At 38.0% G+C, this 19,932-nt stretch overlaps 1 protein-coding gene across 6 annotated transcripts in view; it reads right to left on the reverse strand.

Annotated features, from left to right (window-relative positions):
• CTTNBP2 (cortactin binding protein 2) overlaps positions 1-19,932 on the reverse strand; it is a 163,936-nt gene that overhangs the window by 123,564 nt on the left and 20,440 nt on the right. For 4 of the 6 annotated variants that reach the window (XM_019418029.2, XM_019418030.2, XM_019418025.2 and 1 more), the window contains exon 2: positions 11,898-12,005. In XM_019418029.2, coding sequence (XP_019273574.2) covers positions 11,898-12,005 — 108 coding nt within the window. Of the gene's footprint in view, positions 1-11,897; positions 12,007-12,889; positions 13,270-19,932 lie in introns of those variants that run through there. The other 2 variants (XM_019418028.2, XM_019418031.2) reach the window with 2 other exon arrangements.

Here is a 19,932-nt window from a genome sequence, read left to right on the forward strand (position 1 = left end):
TCCTAAGCCCTCCTGGGGGGTGGGAGTAGTTCTGCTTTGGAAAACATTCTCTTGCCAAACCTGACAAATCACTTCTCTGTCTCCTAGTTGCTCTCACAAGCACTCAGAACTCACAGCACCCACTTACTTTCCTACCTGCTTTAGACTTGCTCTCCAGAGAAAGTAACAGAGAGATCTGCCTTAGTTTCCATCAGGTACCCTCCCGCTTGAGGAGAGCTCCATCCTGGGGAATAAGAGGCACCGCCCATTTTATGAGACACAAAGCAGGTGACCAAGATCTGTCCTATAACCAACTTAAAAACCAACTTAAAAACCAACTTACAGGAAGAATGGCTGTAATGCCCAGACGTCAGCACATGCATGGTCCTTTCCCCCTAACTCCTGGAATCTGAACTTCTCTACTGTACATAAAAATTACTGCTCAGGCTTCAATATACACAATCATGTTTTGTGACCTTTATGAATAAGTTCAGAGCTTCCCCAGGGTTTACTCTCTGCAATATTTTAACCCGTTAAAACCAAATGACCGTAGGAGCTGCAACTCCACTTTGCTAAGAGTGAGGTGCACAGTACAGTGTTTGATACTAAGAGAGAACTGGATCCATGGTTTGCTTTCCTTAGAAGAGTTTCACGAGAAGTATTAGGGGCTGTTGAAGAGCTTGTCATATCTAGTATTTTATTTTTGTAGGAGGCAATCATGTGAACATAGGCCCTGCAATGGTCCACTTAAGACAGGCCAAAATGGGGGCACTTGGCTGGCTCAGTTGGTTAAGTGGCCAACTTCTGCTCAGGTCATGATCTCGCAGTTAGTGAGTTCAAGTTCCACGTCAAGCCCTGTGCCGACAGCTTAGAGCCTGAAGCCTGCTTTGGATTCAGTGTCTCCCTCTCTCTCTGTCCCTCCCCAGCTTGCATTCTGTCTCTGTCTCAAAAATAAACGTTTAAAAAAAAAAAAATTAAAGACAAGTCAAAATGGACGCATTCGAGAACAAATTCAGACACTGTTGAAACATTTTCTATTGTTGATAGGTCACTTTTGCACTATGTGAAGCAATCTTCTGCTTCTCCACCCAATCCTATTTGAAAAAGTTAAAAAGGAATTTGATTTTATAACAGAATGTTTTTAGAAATATATAGAAATCTTAAGGTCTCCCAGAAGAGGGCTTTTAACTATAAAATTCGTTTTACGTGCAAATCTAAACTGAACTGGGATGAACTGGATTGGAAAAAGTAAAACTGAAGGTAGAATTTTGCCTTTCAAAAAGTTTCACATGCAAAACTTACCTTATCAATTGAGGTGCCCAACACCTTAATTAAAAACCATAATCAGCTTATCTTAACAGTTTGAAAAAAAAAAAAAAAAAAAACACTGTTCACTGCTAAGTGACAAAAGTGATGAGCAAGCACATTTTCCATGCCTTCTTAAAGGGCAATAATTATAAGCATCTGAAATACATTTCTTAGACAACCACTATGATAGTCTGCCTTGACTCTGGCTCTCCTGCAAACATTCACCTGCCTAGCAGCTCAGGTGACCTTTGAAATTCTTTCCCTTGACAATGGTGATAAATTTTAAATACTTACAGTAAATATTTACATTTAATAAATTAAAATTTTTAATAAAAAAAATAAAATGCAATATAATTGTGCTATTAGAATGATCTTTTAGAAAATCCTATCAAATCACTGGCATTCTCAAGCTTAAACATTTCAGTGGCTACCCTGATGTTAAGATTCAATGGCCTTATCATGGCCTTCACCCTTCAGCATGGTCTGGCCCCAGCCTAGCTCTATATCTGATCTTGTGCAATTCTCTCTCTTGCTCTCTGACTTCGCAGCTCCTATGAATTGCCAAGCTCCTTCCTCTCTTGGGGTCTTTGTGCTGCTCCCTTTGTAAGAAGAGTCTTCTTCCAGCTAGATTTGTAATACCCCTCCAAGACTCAGGGAGGTGTCACTTCCTCAGAGAGAACTTTCCTGACTCAATCTAGTGCAATCTCTCTTCTCATGGCATTCTTTTCTTCAGTAATCATAATTTGTACCTAGATGTTTTGGTTTATTGTTTTAATGTCACTCTCTGCCACTGGACTCTAAGAGAAAGAATTCGTGCCCCTTGTTCACCACACTTGAAACCCAGGACATGTCTAAAGACATAAACATCTTTTGAATGAATGGATTCAGGGATCCCCTTTGCCTTCTTCTCAAAGATCCCCACCCTGCTCAAATTATCATTTCAATTATACAATACAGATTTTCCTTTCTTATTCCATTTGTTAAATACCTATTTACATTTTGACTCCAAAAACTGAAAGATGAAAGCTGAAACTTCTTATCTTTCTTCCCCCAAAAAATCACAACCATAGAGAAGGTAGAATTTTGAGTCCTGCTTTACATCCTTGCTCCCTCTTCTAATCAAGACGTGGAGTTAATCAAACACAGCAAATGAAATTATAAGAACACATGACCTGTACCTTCGCCACTGAGTATTAAGAGGAGGGGGTCAAAATATTATCAGAATGCCTCAAAGGAACACCCTGTATTCTCAGATAACAAGGAAGTAATTCTTAAGAGGAATTGTTAATTGAACAGTCCCCCAAATTATGATCTTTGAAGTGTATAAATATATATTCCTGTTTTCATCCCATTTATAACTCTGAATCTATCCCAAACCCAGCATAAAACAAATGGTACATCGCTGAGCTGGACAAGCTTTATCTTTAGTTTGTTCTCATAGATGTCCTAATGATTTATTAATAGCAACAGCAAGAAAATGTTGCTTGAGTGATTTCAGTAACTTATTAAACGACAGTGATAAACACTTTGCTTTCATGGCACCATCAACCTTCATTTCTTAATATGTAAAAAAGCACTATTTTGCCTAGCATTCTTTTTTTTTCCTTCACTAATAGTAAATTCATCAGGGAAAATAAAATTTCTTGAAAGAATCAAAATTGATGCCTCCTATGTCTGTCCTACTGGACAAAATACAATGCTGTTCAACAATCATCAGCTATTTGTATTTTACGAAAACCGATTTGCATGCAGAAACAACACAACATCTGGTCAACTCCTCTTCCTTTACTCTAGATATGGAACAAAGGCCTCATCTCAGCAGACAGAAAGGGAAACAATTTATGTTTTCATGAATTCAGCTCTGCTCAGCAAATTAATTCATTCATTAATTAAAATGAACAGCACAAAAAGGGTATGTTTTGGTCAATCAATTGCCTGCAATCATAGGAGAATTTTGAAATACAAAAGGCCGCATGTTTTACTTAGCTGAAACCAGAATGTTACTCTTTTATCACAATTTAGCAGACATGTCATATGAGGAAAAGCCTCACAGTACCCTGTAGCACACCAGCAGCTGCTTTCAAAACTAGACAGGTAGCATTATTCTAATGATTTTATTTTATTTAAAGCGATTGCCTTTGTTCTATGTGAAGATTCCATCACTGAGCCATACAACTACTTAGGTTTTTTCGTTTAAGAAGTAAAGCAGTTAATTTCTGCATATAAAACTAATAATGGAATTTTAAATAAAATGTGATGTGTTTTCAGACTCATGAAATTTTTTAAATGGGCATTTCAAATTTTTAGTTTTGAAGAATAGTTCAGAGAAAAATCATTGTATCATAATGACATGTATTTGTATGTTTTTTTAATTCCAATATAGCTAACATATAGTGTTACATTAGTTGCAGATGTACAATATAGTGATTCAATACTTCCATACATCGCCCAGTCCTCATCAGGACACGTGCACTCCTTAATCCCCATAACCTATTTCACTCATCCCTCCCACCCACCTCTCCTCTGGTAACCGTCAGTTTGGTCCCTATAGTTAAAAGTTTGTTTTTTGTCTCTCTTTTTTTTTTTAATTCCACATCTGAGTGAAATCATGTGGTTTCACTTAGCATTATACCCTCTAGATTCATTCATGTTGTTGCAAATGGCAAGATTTCATTTTTTATGACTAATATTCCATTGTATACATATATGTATACACACACACACACCATTCATCTACCAATAGACACTTAGGCTGCTTCTATAATTTGCCTATTGTAAATTATACTGCAATAAACATATATCTATATATATTTTCAAATAAATGTTTTTGTATTCTTTGGGTAAATACCCAGTAGAATTAATGGATAACATAGTTCTATTCTGTACTTTTCGAGGAACCTATATACTGTTTTCCATAGTGGGTGCACTAGTCTGCATTCCCTCAACAGTGAACAAGGGCTTTTTTTTTCCATATCCTCACCAAACCTGTGTCTTTGATTTTAGTCATTCTCACAGGTATTAGGTGATACCTCACTGTGGTTTTGATTTGCATTTCCCTGATGAGTGATGTTGAACATCTTTTCATGAGTCTGTTAGCCATCTGTGTGTCTTCATTGGAGAAATGTCTGTTCACATCTTCTATCCATTTTTCATTAGTTTTTTTTTTTTTTTTTTTTTGGTGTTGTGTTGTATAAGTTCTTTCTATATTTTGGATACTCTTTTTGGATATGTAATTTGCAAATATCTTCCACAGGTTGTCTTTCAGGGTTTTTAAAATTTTTTTTAATGTTTATTTTTGGGAGAAAGAGACAGACAGACAGCAAGTGGGGGAGGAACAGAGAGACAGAGACACAGAATCCAAAGCAGGCTCCAGGCTCCGAGCCTGACACAGGGCTTGAACTCACAAACCATGAGATCATGACCTGAGCCAAAGTCGGACACTTAACCGACAGAACCACCCAGGCGTTCCAGTTGTCTTTCAGTTTTGTGGATGGTTTCATTTGCTGTGCAGAAGTTTTTTATTTTGATGTAGTCCTAATAGTTTATTTTTGCTTTTATCTCCCTTGCCTCAGGAGACCTATAGAGAAAAATGCTGCTATGGCCTATGTCAGAGGAATTACTGCCTATACTCTCTTCTCGGAATTTTTTTTTTTCTTTTTTGGTTTCAGGGCTCACATGGCTTTAATCCATTTTGAGTTTATTTTTATGTATGGTGTGAGGAAGTGGTCCAGTTTTCCCAATACCTCTTCTTGAAGAGACTTTTTTACCATTATATATTCTTGCCTCTTTTGTTGAAGATTAATTGACCATATAATTGTGAGTTTATTTCTGGGTTTTCTATTCTGTTCCATTGATCTATGTTTCTATTTTTATGCCAGTACCTTTTTTTTTTTTTTTTTTTTTTTTAACAATCTCTACAGTCAACATGGGGCTCAAACTCACAACCTGGAGATCAAGAGTCACATGCTCTTCTGACTGAGCCAGCCAGGTGCCCCAGTACCATTCTGTTTTGATTACTACAGCTTTGTGCTATCTTGAAATATGGGATTGTGATACCATCAGTTTTGTTCCTCCTTTTCAAGATTGCTGTGGCTATTCAGGATCTTTTGAGGTTCCACAAAAATTTTAGGATTATTTTTTCTAGTTCTGTGAAAACTGCTGTTGGTATTTTGATAGGTATTGCATTAAATCTGTAGATCGCTTGGGTAGTATGAACATTTTAACAATATTTGTTCTTCTAACCTATGAGCATGAAACATCTTGCCATTTCTTTGTGTTGCCTTCAATTTTTTTTCATCAATGTTTTATAGTTTTCAGAGCACAGGTATTTCACCTCCTTAGTTAAGTGTATTCCTGGGCATTTTATTATTTTTAGTGCAATTATAAATGGGATTGTTTTCTTAATTTCTCTTTCTGCCATTTCATTATTAGTGAATAGAAATCCAACAGATTTCTGTACACTGATTTTATATCCTGTGACCTTACTGAATTCACTGATCAGTTCTAATAGTTTTTTGGTGGAATCTTAGGGTTTTCTGTATGTAGTAACATGTCATCTGCAAATAGTGAAAGTTTTACTTCTTCCTTACCAATTTGGATACATTTTCTTTTTCTTATCTGATGCTGTGGCCAGGACTTCTAGTACTATATTGAATGAAAGTGGTGGGAGTGGTCATCCTCGTCTTACTGCAAATCTTAGGGGGAAAGTTCTCAATTTTTTCATAATTGAATAAGATTTTAGCTGTGGGTTTTTCATAGAAGGTATTTTGAGGTATGTTCCTTCTAAGTCTACTTTGTTGAGAGTTTTTATCATGAACGGATGTTGTACTTATAATGAAATGTATTTGAATAGCACTTCCTTGACCAGTATTACTTTACAGCAGTGTTTCCCAAATGGGGGTGGTTGTATACCCCAAGGGGAAGACCTTTTTGGCTGTCACCCTGAGGAGGTGCTACTGGCATCTAGTGAGTAGACAGACCAGAGCTGCTGCAAGCAAAGCACAGTACAATGTACAAGATAGTCTCTCTCTATAACAACCACAACAAACACCCAGTTCCAAATGTCATTAATGCTCAGGTGAGATAAACTGCTTGAAAGCAAAACCATTCAAAACGTTTTCTTTTTTCTTTTTTTTTTTTTTCATTGAGCTTTGAATGTAATGAACAGGTCAGGTTTTTAAAAGGAGGATCATTCTAGACAAAATCTGAACATGTGTAGTCATAGTCTGGACAAACTAAAACATGGCCCCAAATCACACTACTCAGAACAATTAATGTTAAGTATATAAAAGTATATACAATTTTCTAAATGGACACAGCTTTGGCATAATAATAGATCTCCACTTATATTCACTTCAAACTTTCATTTTTCTGTCTGGTACACAATAGGTAGTCAACAAATATTTGAAGTGAGGAGGAAGGGAAGGATCTATCTTCTTGCACCACACTTCAGGGTATTTTATAACATTAAGCCAAGACAATGGACTACATTAGGTTATTAATATGTCTTCCAAAGTTCTCCCTTCCTCCATATTACTAGAAGGGAGCCAGCCAGCCAGAGCCATTCCCTAGTCTCCCACTCTGCTAGCTGTGTCCACAAAAGTTCTCACCAATGCACATGATGCTATTTTTCCTTAATTTCCTCTCCTGCCCCTTTGGGATGTGCACATGGCACTGACAGTTTCAACCATGCCAATGAGGCTAATTCCCTAACGGGAGCAGTAGGATAGATATGATCCAGGCTGTTGAATAATCACTTGGCTTAGAACTACCTCTCCTGCACAGATTACTCACCTCCAGAATGGCATTAAATAGTATTTAATCTACCATACTTTGGTACAGCCACTGATACATGGCAATTCTACAATTTGATATCCCCTATGATACAACCACTATAAATACATTTTATCTGAAGAAATGTTAAGATGGTAATTTTTTAAAGTTTCAGTGCAAATAATACTCAAAAATCTGTATTATATAGTCACTTTATAGTGATTATAGCTTACCAGGAAGAAATGCCATGTCTATAATACTGTTAATTCTCATTTATCCAATCTAAAAGGAAAAAGAAGGCACACAAGAAACCTAGATCTGATTGCCCAGGGAAATCATTGTTTCAGTGAGGTACTGTTCATGTAAACTCATGCTAATGGCAGCAAGCTGGACTCTGTAAAATGTAGGCTAAAAGACAATTTTGACTCCAAAAACATTAAAATTATAGCATTTTCATCTTCTCACCTTTGTTCCCCTTTGATTAAGGTACTGATAAAAATTCTAGTAGTGAGAGGGAAAATAAGTGAAGGCCAGAAGATTCCACAAACTAAACAATTAGCATCAAATAGACGATTTCTTAATAGGTTATATATTCAAATTGTTAATATTCAATTAAATTTAATTCAAAAGCCTCTGTATCTATTGTGGTTTCAGAAAATATGTACCTGCTTCTCCTTGAGTAAATTCTCAAACCTCACAGTATTTTCCTCTAGACTTCATTTGGCATATGTATTTAGTCAATGATTTATTCCTACTTTGTGTGGATGAGGGGGAATCATTGATAAAATATTTCTTATGCAACTGCAACATATATATATGTTAAGCAGTTCATATTTTCCATCAATATTTCACTTTTTAAAATATAACCCCCATAATAAAAATTAATGTCTTGAATATCACATCTGCTATAAAGCCATGGACTTTTACTGGGAAATATTTTTACCTTAAAGAGGAAATCAGTAAAAATATCAAGATATATATTGTAATTTTCTAACAACTTCTCCCCAAAATCATATTTGTGCATTGTTCTGAGAAGTCTATGGCCATTAATCCGATGATCTATGCAATTTTTTATGATAACTTGAAAAGCAAAAACATAAGGAGAGCATGATTAAAAAAGTAAAAAAGCTGGGTCTGAAATATCTTTTGAAAGATTCTAAAATTCTAAAGAATTTGAATGCCTCAAAACAGAATCATTTCTAAATTTTTTCATGGTACAAATTACATGGTATGAATCTTTATATCTGAAAAAAATCACAATTTACATATTAAGTTAAAAATATTTCCTACTTTCAGAGAATTATTACTTTTGACATTTAAAAAAAATTTTTTTAATCTTTGAGAGAGAGACAGACAGACAGAGTGTGAGTGGGGGAAGGGCAAAGAGAGAGGGAGACACAGAATCTGAGGCAGGCTCCAGGCTCTGAGCTGTAAGCACAGAGCCTGACGCGGGGTTTGAACTCACGAACTGCGAGATCATGACCTGAGCTGAAGTTGGATGTTTAACTGACTGAGCCACCCAGGTGCCCCTATTACTTTTGACATTTTTTAAAAGAAGGTTTACTTCTCTCCCAATTGAATAGGAACATACTGATTACTGATAGAGTAGATTTTTGAATTTTAATTCAGGAATAAGTTTACCTCATAATACGAAATTTAAAAGTTTCACAATCTCTCTCCTTCCCAATTTCTCAGTGAGTTGCTAATTTATAATTTACTAAAAGCAAAAGACAACTAAATGACACATCTGGACCCAAGTAAATATTTCCCCAGTTTCACTAGTGCCTGTGAATGTGCCCAAGGGAACAATCAGTATATGACCACAGTGAGTCTATGACAGCTATGACAGTTATATGAAAATGGGATCATCTACTCTTAAATTTTTTTTTTTAACATTTATTTGTTTTTGAGACAGAGCATGAACGGGGGAGGGTCAGAGAGAGAGAGGGAGACACAGAATCTGAAACAGGCTCCAGGCTCTGAGCTGTCAGCACAGAGCCCGACGCGGGGCTCGAACTCACGGGCTGTGAGATCATGACTTGAGTCGAAGTTGGCCGCTTAACCGACTGAGCCACCCAGGTGCCCCGGGATCATCTACTCTTAAAAACATAATTATTTAAAATCAATCACAATTCTCAAATTTAAAAAAATGACAAAAAGCTTTCCGAATCTCCAAACACACCAAGTTCACGGATGCCACCTTTTCTACCTGAGGTAAATCGCAATCTCTCTGCGCTTCCTTTTTGTTTGATCTATGACCAAAGGAGACCTGTGTCAGTTAGGGCTTCTCCACGGGGGCAGCACCCTAGGAGATGATTTGGAAATAGGCAGAACATTTTGTTTTCACAGCGACAGGAACTTAGGGGGCAGGGCTAGGGGTCCGCCACACATCCCACAACTGTCTCGAGGGTCCCCTTGAACTTTCATGGGTCGCTCTAACCATTCCTTTCATTAGAACCTTCAGTTCAGTAGGACGACCTGAGCTAAACAGTAACTCCTTTTTACATATAAGCAAGTTGTTTTAATTTCATTTTAACAAACACTGAATTTTCCAGGGACTCAACTCCCATTTAAATGTGCACTTCTGTTTGGAACTTTACCAAGTCGTTCACCATTTCAGAAAAACATCGCCTCATGCATGGCACATCCACTCACTGTATCCGATCCCAATGCAGCGTACCTGGGCCAGGATTCTTTTGCAGTGATTGCAATGCTGTGAGTAGGTACAAACCTGCCACTCATGTGCCTCAGTATTTATAGACTGAAATTTGTAATTTGTTATAAATTACGTCCCTGTTACTTTATATCACAATTAGAGGAGTGTATTGGCTATTTTTAACATAACCTACTTACATATGCATTTATCCATGTATTTCATTGCAGGATAGTGAAAGAGTAATACAAAACATTTTATTTAAAAAAGGGGGGGTGGTGCCTGGATGGCTCAGTCAGTTAAGCGTCCAACCTTGGCTAAAGTCATGATCTCTCTGTCACTAAGTTTGAGCCCCACGTTGGGCTCTGGGCTGACAGTTGGGAGCCTGGAGTCTCCTTCTATTCTGTGTCTCCCTCTCTCTCTCTGCTCCTCCCCTGCTCACACTCTGTCTCTCAAAAATAAATAAACATTTAAAAAAATTAAAACAAAACAAAACAAAAAAACGTCTCTAGGTTTGGAGGGATGCAAACCACTAACCTAGAATATGTAATAAAAGGCTCCTTGCAACTCCAACATTCCTTGATTCTATGAGAAACTTTGTTTGGCAAGCCCTGATCATTAGCAAGCCTTTACTTCTACTCTTATGTTTAAAAGTATTGCAATTAAGTTAAAAAGAGAAATAAATATGGTTGCTAAGGTGATACATAAAAACACAGACTCTGCTGAACTCTGAACATTTGTGCGAGCAGTGAGAAATACCACGGTAGCTGATGTCTTTCACAGGTTAATAGAGAGCGACAGAAAAATACCTAAGGTAGAACTGGAGCCTTCCTATGTATTTGGTCCAAGAGACTACACTAGTGGCCTCACAGGTAACCTTTGTTCTCTCCTTGGGCTGAATGTAATACATGTTAGCGATGTGCTGCCTTAGCATTTCTCCCACGAAGTTCATTTATAAAGAAAATATACATTGGCAAGCAATGCAAATGTTTCCAACGTGGAACAGGATGAATACCTCTCACAGCCAAGCTGCACACAAGTCTACTTAGCAAAGCTTGTCATTCAAAAAGCAACACCTTCAACTCATTACTGGCTTGCAGATGATATAAGTATACTCCCATTTTTTCTGGGGCAATCATTCTCTGTCATCAGACTGAGGGATAATGATGATCCTTACTGTACTGGTTTCCAGTTTGTGAAAATAAACTGTAGTCACCCCTTCCCCACACAACTGGATCCTTAACACTCCCACCTTCACTATATCTGACCATCCACCATTATTACTTCTTTACCCCACTATATTAATGCCCATAGGGGGGCAACAATTCAACTTTCCATAGACTTCCATATGTTAAAATAACCCCTAAGACAAAGTTGGAGGACATACTCCTTGGTGAAAAAAAAAAACCAACCCATACTTCATGTATAATAAATATAGCCATCCTGGCCAAATGACCAAGAGCCAGGAAATACCTGATTACATACTTAGTATTCAATATGAAAGAAAAAAGAATAAAAATTAGGTTTGACTAACATACCAAAACAAGTATAAGATAAAGAACAACCAATTATAAAATTGTCCATCAAGAAAGTTTAACATTATTTATAAAGCAACAAAATGTTATTGAGGCATTTAAGTAACATATCAGAAGATAACTCTTCATGAGTTTTGAAAATTTCAAAATTACTAGATCAGATGAACAAGTAATAAAACTATTTGAAGGTATATGTAGTTTTTAAGGGACATATATTAGTTTTAACTCATGAGTTTCTGAAAATAAATCACTTATAATTTACAAAGAAAGGAAAATCTCAATTAACAGCAGTATCTTTTGTGAATGACTCTCACAATTTTTCCTCCTCACCTCACATACACGTAAGATATCAAATTTCCAATTTTCTGAAAACTTACCACCAAATAACCACAGGAAACAATACAGCTTAGGTCTCAACTTCCCCATACTAAACAGTATAGTTTCAGTCCCCACCATTAGAATGACTATCCGACTTCATTGTTTGGATTTATAAAGATTATGGGGTTGGCATTTAGGTTGAGGGGCATATTTAACCAGATGAAACATTTTAAATCTACAGGATTCAAAACCTGGAAGAAGCAGCTTTGCCACTGGCCCTTTGAAAAAAGAAAAGGATAGAACAACGGGACTCGGCCCTAGGAGCTTCTTACCCGCAGGGCCTCGATGACCAGGTCTCTGGCCTCCAGCTCCCCCTCCATCACACTGAGAAGCATCCGAAGCTCTGATTTACTGAGGGTGTCCACATCAAACTCTTTTTTCTGTAACACAAATATTTAAAAAGCAATGAAAAAACTATTAGTAGGACAATACACACATCTTAAAGGTTTGCAATGGACTGTTTTTATCGCAGAGGCTCAGCAAATCCCAGAAACACAAGGGGCCCTGTTCAGTAGCAGATCATCTATGCTCGGGCCTTTTAGGAGGAAAGGTAAAAACTGTAAGGCCACTGGCCCAAATCTCTTCATGAAGGAAATCCATTTTCCCAGCCTGCCTGCACACCTGGATTCAAAATCTCTTCAAACTGTAACACCAACTGAAAGTCTCTGGAGTTTCTATTAAAACAGGCCTGGTGTATGTCCAGGAGAAGTTGCAGGGGTAGCAAAGAAAGCACGAGAATGTATTCCTAGAAGGGCCCCAATGTAAAGGCTCCTGGGAGGTTATTATAAATTCCGGGACATCCAATAATAACAGGTCATGTTTATAGAACACTCCGCAGCAGAGGTAACCAGCTGGCAGCCTACAGCCAAATCTGGCCTACAGATGTGTGTGACTTGGGCCACAAAGGGTTTTGTTTTTAACTCAGCCAGCACTAAAAAAACAAACAAACAAACAAACAAACAAACAACAACCTGAGGATGTCACCAAAAAATCCAGATCTCTGGCTTCTCTTCAAAATTCAGATGATCAGTTAACCCTGAACCCACATTCCCGCAGAGCAATAATCTGCAGCAGCCCCTTTAGAAGGAATATGCTCTTGGCTTTGCTACCCCACTCTCCCCACCAAACACCTACAGACACACACAGGGCAGGCATATGTACTTTGAAGAGGCCTGGTCTACCACCCACATTTAGTCAACTGGGTCTGTGGTCAGATGAGTCTGGAACCTGCTGTATGAATACCAAACGCTTTGTTAAGCAATACCTTGTAGCTTTTTGCCATTCCAAAGGCAGGCTGGGGCTGGAGTACGTGAGCCTTCCACAGATTCAGCTACACCACAAGGTAACAGCACCACGGCCCAGGGGACACATCCTCACCCATCACCCTTTCAGCTCCACAGTCTCTTCTCCATTCCTTCCCTGGTAACTGCATCCAATCTCACCTCTTAAAATCCCATTACTATACCACAGACGCCCAATGCTTTTGTCTCCAACTCTGCCCCCTTTCCTCACAACAAGTTTCATGGGCAGGTCTTAGGGCAGCCGCCTTAGGATCAACTAGCGTGCTCACAGCCCAGCCTGGGCAAATCCACAGCCTGAGCTCCTCTACACACAGTCCACTGCGCCCTTCTGTGCAGGGACTCATTTGATAAACCCACTCACCATCAGAGGGAGGGGAACGTATGTTCATCCCCAAATGCCTCAGAATACCCAACCTCAGAAGCCATTCTTCAGAACATTCCAGAACATTATTTCACATTTGCACAGAACCCAAAGGTTTCCAAAGTATTCTCAAAAAACCAAATCTAATCTGTAAGATAGCATCTCTATTTTTCAGTTAAGAAAACCACAAGTCAGAGAAGTTAGATCATTCAATCAGGAAATGACAAAACTACAACTAAGTGCCCGTCTGCACACTTTACCAGCACAGTGACAACACTCTAAAGATGAAAAATAGTGCCATTCTATCAATCAACTAATAGGAACCAGTTTAACACGCTCATTATCCTTGTGATGACACAGAAGCAAACATGGCAAGCCCATAAATGATTCCACGGGCTTTCGAACAGGCATAACCAGAACTGGCTACTTCTCAGTTTCAAAGAAACCTTCTAGAAGAAGATAATAATAGTATAAATGTTAAAGAGACCAGAGGTAGCTGGTTGTCCAAAGAAAGATTTTAAAAGGGCCTTTCTCTTAAAATGGTTTCTTTTTGCACATATATTAGAGCAGTTATTTGGAAAGGCAGGGGCTCAGGATGGAAGAAGAGAAAAGAAGACTACAGTAAGCCTAAAGGATGTGTTATTTCTAGGATGCCCTTGCTTAGGAAGTTAGCTTAAGAGACATTCCCTGTCAACGGTAAAATCTAATATACTAGGGCTCAATTTCTGCTCCCACTACATGTGGCATCACATAGGTCTTAAAACACAGTTGTTCTCAAAGGCAAGCATGCCTAAGAATCACCTGGAGACCTTGTTAACAGACTGATACAGGTCTGCAGCAGGGCCTTGAATGTGCCTTTGTAACAAGTTCCCATTGCTGCCGGTCCATGGACCACACTTGGTGAGGCATTTCTGTATCTTACCTGATCTCTTTTCTCATCTACGGAATAGAAATCCTAACATCTACCCTATGACGTTCTTGTGAGCATGAAACAAGAACACATAAACAGAGTAAGTGCTAAATAAAAGTGGTAATTGTTACTATCCAGGCTGAGGGCACCCAGACATTTTATGTAGAGAGGAGTAGGCTGTTGGCAACAACCCCATTGCTTTGAAAATCAACCAGCCTAAGTCCGATAAACTCAGTTTATTGACTATGATGAAAGACTCTTTTCCCACTGAGATGGAAGGGTGAGCTGCAATTCTTATGTGCTTTAGAGGGTAATGTTTTATTAATGCTTCTGCTGGTTGTTCTAAAGGTTTTAATTAATTGTATATTTTATTGTCCTTGTTTCCCCGAAGCTTCACAAGCAAAGCACTCCACTTTAACTACTAATAAATTATGAAAGACATTGCCAAGATTCTGATTCATATTAGAGTCAGGAGAGCTTGCTCTGGTTCCATCATCATCAACATTACATGTGACCTGCAACCAACACTTCTGTTTTTTTAATATGTCACCATCAATTAAAAGGGAAATTTGTTAAGGTAAAAAATCACTGCTATGAGGGTTCTTGCTAAACCATTGATTAGGTTACACAGAATGTTAAAAAAAAAAAAATCTGTTTCCCATCACAATGTATTAAGTGATGCACTATTTTAAATACATAGTTTGTCTGCCTGCCTGCTACTCTCTCCCCATACCTCTCACCCTTGGGTCCTCACTAAAGATGCTATTACTTCCTGGCCTTCAAGAATATTCTAATAATATTTTCAAATCGTCATTCTCCAGGGCTTAACATTTTCATCCACTATTCTGGTATAACAGCATAATAAAAAAAAAAGTATATGAAATCATATTAGAAGTCCTTTATTTTACAAATAAATTCAAAGCACCTTAGTACTGTTAGAAATTTAAGAAGCCCCGAAGCAAAAATCCTAAGAAAGAAGTCTGTTAAGTTACACATGAAGTAGCATCTACCGGACTTGATGCATGTGTGGTACCATAGTAATTAGATATAGAAAAATTGTTAATGTTTTTTGGCTTAAGAACAAAATAATTATTCTGAATCTTTTATTTCTTAAACCACTTTGAGCCATGATTGACATACAAAATGCTGTACATATATAGGTACAACTGGATAAGTTTGGAGATACAGGAACACCTCCAAGCTTCCCATTTTTTTGATAGATTTTATATTTTAAAAGACAAACTAACTTGATAACCTAATTTTCCAAAAAAAGATAGAAGACAGAGTAGACATAAATGCCACCACTTACATAAAAAAATTAGAATCTCTATCAGGGAATCCATGAAAACATGACAGCCCCACTCTCCCACCAAAAAAAAAAAAAAAAAAAAAAAAAAAAAAAAAATCACAGCAGACATGTTCACACACTAAGCTTTTTTATTACTGTACTTGCTTTCCTAATTAAAGAAAAATCCAGATCTCATTTTTAAGTGATAGCAAGGCATTCAAAAAAGAAGAAAAAAAAAAAAACCAGCTAGATTTCAATTCTACAGGCCACCCCTGTCTGTCATGTTTGATGTTTGCCAGGAAAAGGACTCCAGGAAAAGTGCTTCTTAACACCTAGTTTTAAAAATCTGGCATAGGCAGCTTCAACTAATCCAAAGTCTGGTCATCGAACAAAGAGAGGGCCTTCTTTGGGACATAAATACATAAGCTGAAAGAGAAGACAAAACCCCAAACTCTTACTGTTCAACACAGCAGTATTCAACAAGGTCTGGGGTGGGCGTGGGGAGGGCGTTCTTCCAGATTTTCTTATACAGGCTGAGAGAGAGTGGGAGGGAGTAGACAAAATAGAACCTGGCTGAGTAAAGTCTTCTTCAATTGCCAGAACTGAACATAGGCCAATACCAGTTTCCCTCAGTACCACTCCACACCCTCACCTCTAAAATACTGGGGTTTATGTAGGGAATTTCAACAGTCACAGCCAATTAGGGCCAGGAGATCCTTATCCATATCCTTTCAGAATTAATGGAGTCAGAACATTGATGGCTGCCAAAAAGCATTTAAAAGAGACTTTAGGCAACAGTGGCTTAATGTGCCCTTCAGATCTTTGCCCAAACTTACCAGTTATGGTGACTATCTAGTGACCAAACACAAAACCAGCCATGTTCTCTGGCACTTCCCACAAACATCAAGAGCATCTTCTCCAGTTTCAAATCTAGTGGGCCACCTACCCTACATGTGGATCAATGAATTTACCACATGGGAAGGAGGTGAGATATCTCAGAAAGCCAATGGGTTAGAAGGACTTAATTTCATCTGTTTGGATCTGTTTTCTCAGTGGTAAAATAAGAATGTTGTACTAAGTGATCTCTAGAGTCTCCCCCAGGTTCCAAATGTCCTGATTTGACAGACCATCAGGGTAACTGGATTACTACACTGAGGAAATTTTTAGGTCATTCCACGAAGACTTTGAGAAAAATTTGAGGTCAACTGATTTTTCCACTTTGCTCTGAAGTTACAATGTAATTGTAATTTCCTTCCCAGTCTAATACAGAATGCTAATTAATTAATAAGGTGCATTTAGAACTTTTTATGTAAGCAAGATTTATGGGTTGGGGATGAATAAGAGGCATAAATAAGGGGAAAACAATGAAATTCATATTGAAATTTCAAGGAGAAAATAAAAATCTGAAGACTAGATCAGTTACATGAAAAAAATCCAACTTTTTCCAGGTACACAGAACATTTACAATATTAAATGTGAATTCAGCTAATTATATGGATTTTCATGATGAGAAGTACATTTTCCTGCTCTAAAATTATTTCAAGTCTCTGACATTACATCTTGCTTTGAGATTATTTCTCCTGGTTTCCCTCTATAGGGAGGAAAGAATGTTACTAATAAAGTTTGCATACCTTTAATTTTGTTTTTCCCAATCCTTTGTCTTCTAATTCATCGGAATCCTATCTTTCTTGAGGACCTAGCTCAAATCCCACTTCCATAGGTCTTTACAGACTCTACAGACTCCAGAAATCTCTCTTTCCCTACAGTCTTACAGTCTGCACTATAACTTCACCAGTCAAGTAATCGCATCCTGCCTTGTGCATTTCCTCATATTAAACTTACTCATCTATCCTGATGCTCTATTTTCTCATCCCCACTAGAAATCTCAAAACAGCAAGAATATATTGCATCCTCACATGACGTTACCTAACGTGTATGCACACCCACTTTTGGTAGAAAATGCCTATTTCACTCAGTATACAAACACAAAGCAGGTAAATCACGTGTAAATAATAAGATACAATGTTATGGCCTACTCTAAGGCCAACTAACTGGTCAATCGTTTTCATTCATTGTTTCAAAAATCAATTAGAATAATCTAAACTAGGGCAACTTGGCTATGTGGCTTTAAAGCAACTTGGGGCCAGCTCTCCATGGCCTTGCACCTCAAATCAACCACACTGCCTGAGGTCTTTCCTGCAAGACAAACATCTGAGTATACTGGAAGGAGGTAAAACTGACAAGTAAATAGAATGACAGGAAGGAAACCTGGCAATGGATATAACCAATTTTAAGTAGAAGAAAACTGGAATGAAAAGCAGAAAAGTGGCTCGGTCAGGGGTGACAACCTCTAATAATTAAGCGTAGCCACCTCCCTTTCCCTCCTTTCAGATCTCTCAGTCTCCATTTCCTCTTTGGGGGGAAGGAAGGAAGGAAGGAACCAACCACATCTCAGATAAAACAAGTGTCTATTTCCATTCTAACTCAGCTTTTCAATGTTCCATCAGCCCTACATAGCACTTCTCCACATGCGAACTAGCATCCAGATCCAATAACTGTCCCTTAAGAAGCTGATAATGCATTGAAGAATATCATCTTGATTATCTGTAGGTGGCAAATGGCAGCATGCTGATTTTCAAATGAAGAGGCTGAGACACAGACTGCTAAATGACATTCTTACAGTTACAGAGCCCTTCTGTGGAAGAACACAGGCCTTTGGAATCATCTTTTTGCCTCTTCAATGAAATACAAAAATGTCAAAACCAAATCATGTATATTCTACATTGCATATTGCATCATATTGTACACAGCATTAATATGATTTATTTTTGTACAAGTTACTTAAAAAAGATTAACAATTTTTTAAAAATTCTTTGACTTTAATGTCATTATCACCTTTCTTGTACTTGTTCTCCATTTTTTTTTCTTTACCTGACATCTAAGAAAAAAGACAAGCTTCCTTTTTTATGTTATAACAAATCTGGCAAAGGAGTGCCAATAGAGAACAATACAATTGAATACATTCAAATAAAGTCCTATCTAGGGGAACCTGGGTGGTTTATTAGTCAATTAGCATCCCACTCTTGATTGCAGCTCAGATCATGATCTCAGGGTTCAGTTCATGAGATTGAACCTCGCCTTGGGCTCTGTGCTGACAGTGTGGAGACTGCTTGGGATTCTCTCACTCCCCCTCTCTCTCCCTCTCCCCTGCTCTCGCTCTCATTCTCTCTCTCTCAAAATAAACTTTAAAAAATAAATAGGGGCACTTGGGTGGCTCAGTCCATTAAGCATCCAACTTCGGCTCAGATCATGATCTCGAAGTCTGTGGGTCCCAGCCCACGTCAAGCTCTGTGCTGACAGCTCAGAGCCTGGAGCCTGCTTCACATTTTGTGTCTCCCTCTCTCTCTGCTCCTCCCCCACTTGCATGCACGCACTCTCTCTCTCAAAAATAAACAAACATTAAAAAAATTGTTTTTTTTTAATAAACAAATAGGGGTGTCTGGGTGGCTCTGTCAGTTAAGCATCCTATTTTGTATCACATCATGATCTTGCATGAGTTCGAGACCCACATCGGGCTCTGTGTTGACAGCTCAGATTCTGTGTCTCCCTTTCTCTCTCTTCCCCCCCCCCCACTCCTCTCTCTCTCTCTCTCAAAAATAAACATTAAAAAAATAAATAAAGTCTTTTCTAAAGCAACATGCAGATGTGCTTAGGTGGCAAAGTATATGGGGGCAGAAAGAAGAGAAACTATTCCATCTTTCCCAGGCACATTTACAGTTGAATTCTAGTCCCAGATTTCTGGGCATTTGCAGACTATTCCAAAGCCTTGCCTAACTGTCTTCCTGCCCAATCTTCCCTTTATTCCCCTTTTCCTGTTTCCAAACTTCCTTCCATTTCTGCCTTGACCCCCCTCAATCATCAGTTCCCTCCAAAACCCCAGTGGGTGATTTGACCTTGACTCTATTATAGAAAGAATTCAGGATGGGAGGGATGCAGTTACCATCTCAACCATTATTCTGAAGACAGAATCTAAAGGGAAAACTAACAGTGTTGGATATTAAATTAAAAAAAATATATACCTGTGAAATATCTGAAATGTCACTGAGAAAAGCAGTTTGGAAAGAGACAATATACAAATAAAAATCGGAAAAAACAACAACAAAAAAAAAACTCAGAGAATCAGGGTCATCTTTCAGAAACAAGAAAAGCTCTGTAACATCTATAATGTTAATTACTACAAATCTCAGACCAATAGTTTCATGACATCCAGTAACACACAAAGTAAATTTCCTAATTAGCCAATCAAAATTAAGTATTATAACACAGCTTCCTGTTGAGTGTTCATTTTCTTTCTTCAGTAAAGATTAGTGAACACCTACCAAGTATGTGCCCGGCACAGTGCTTAACCTTTGCTTTCTTTTAGAAACAAAATCCATACAGCTTTTCT

This window comes from Panthera pardus, unplaced genomic scaffold (genome assembly GCF_024362965.1).
Source record: "Panthera pardus isolate Hobbes unplaced genomic scaffold, ASM2436296v1 HiC_scaffold_8, whole genome shotgun sequence".
Classification (NCBI taxonomy): domain Eukaryota; kingdom Metazoa; phylum Chordata; class Mammalia; order Carnivora; family Felidae; genus Panthera; species Panthera pardus.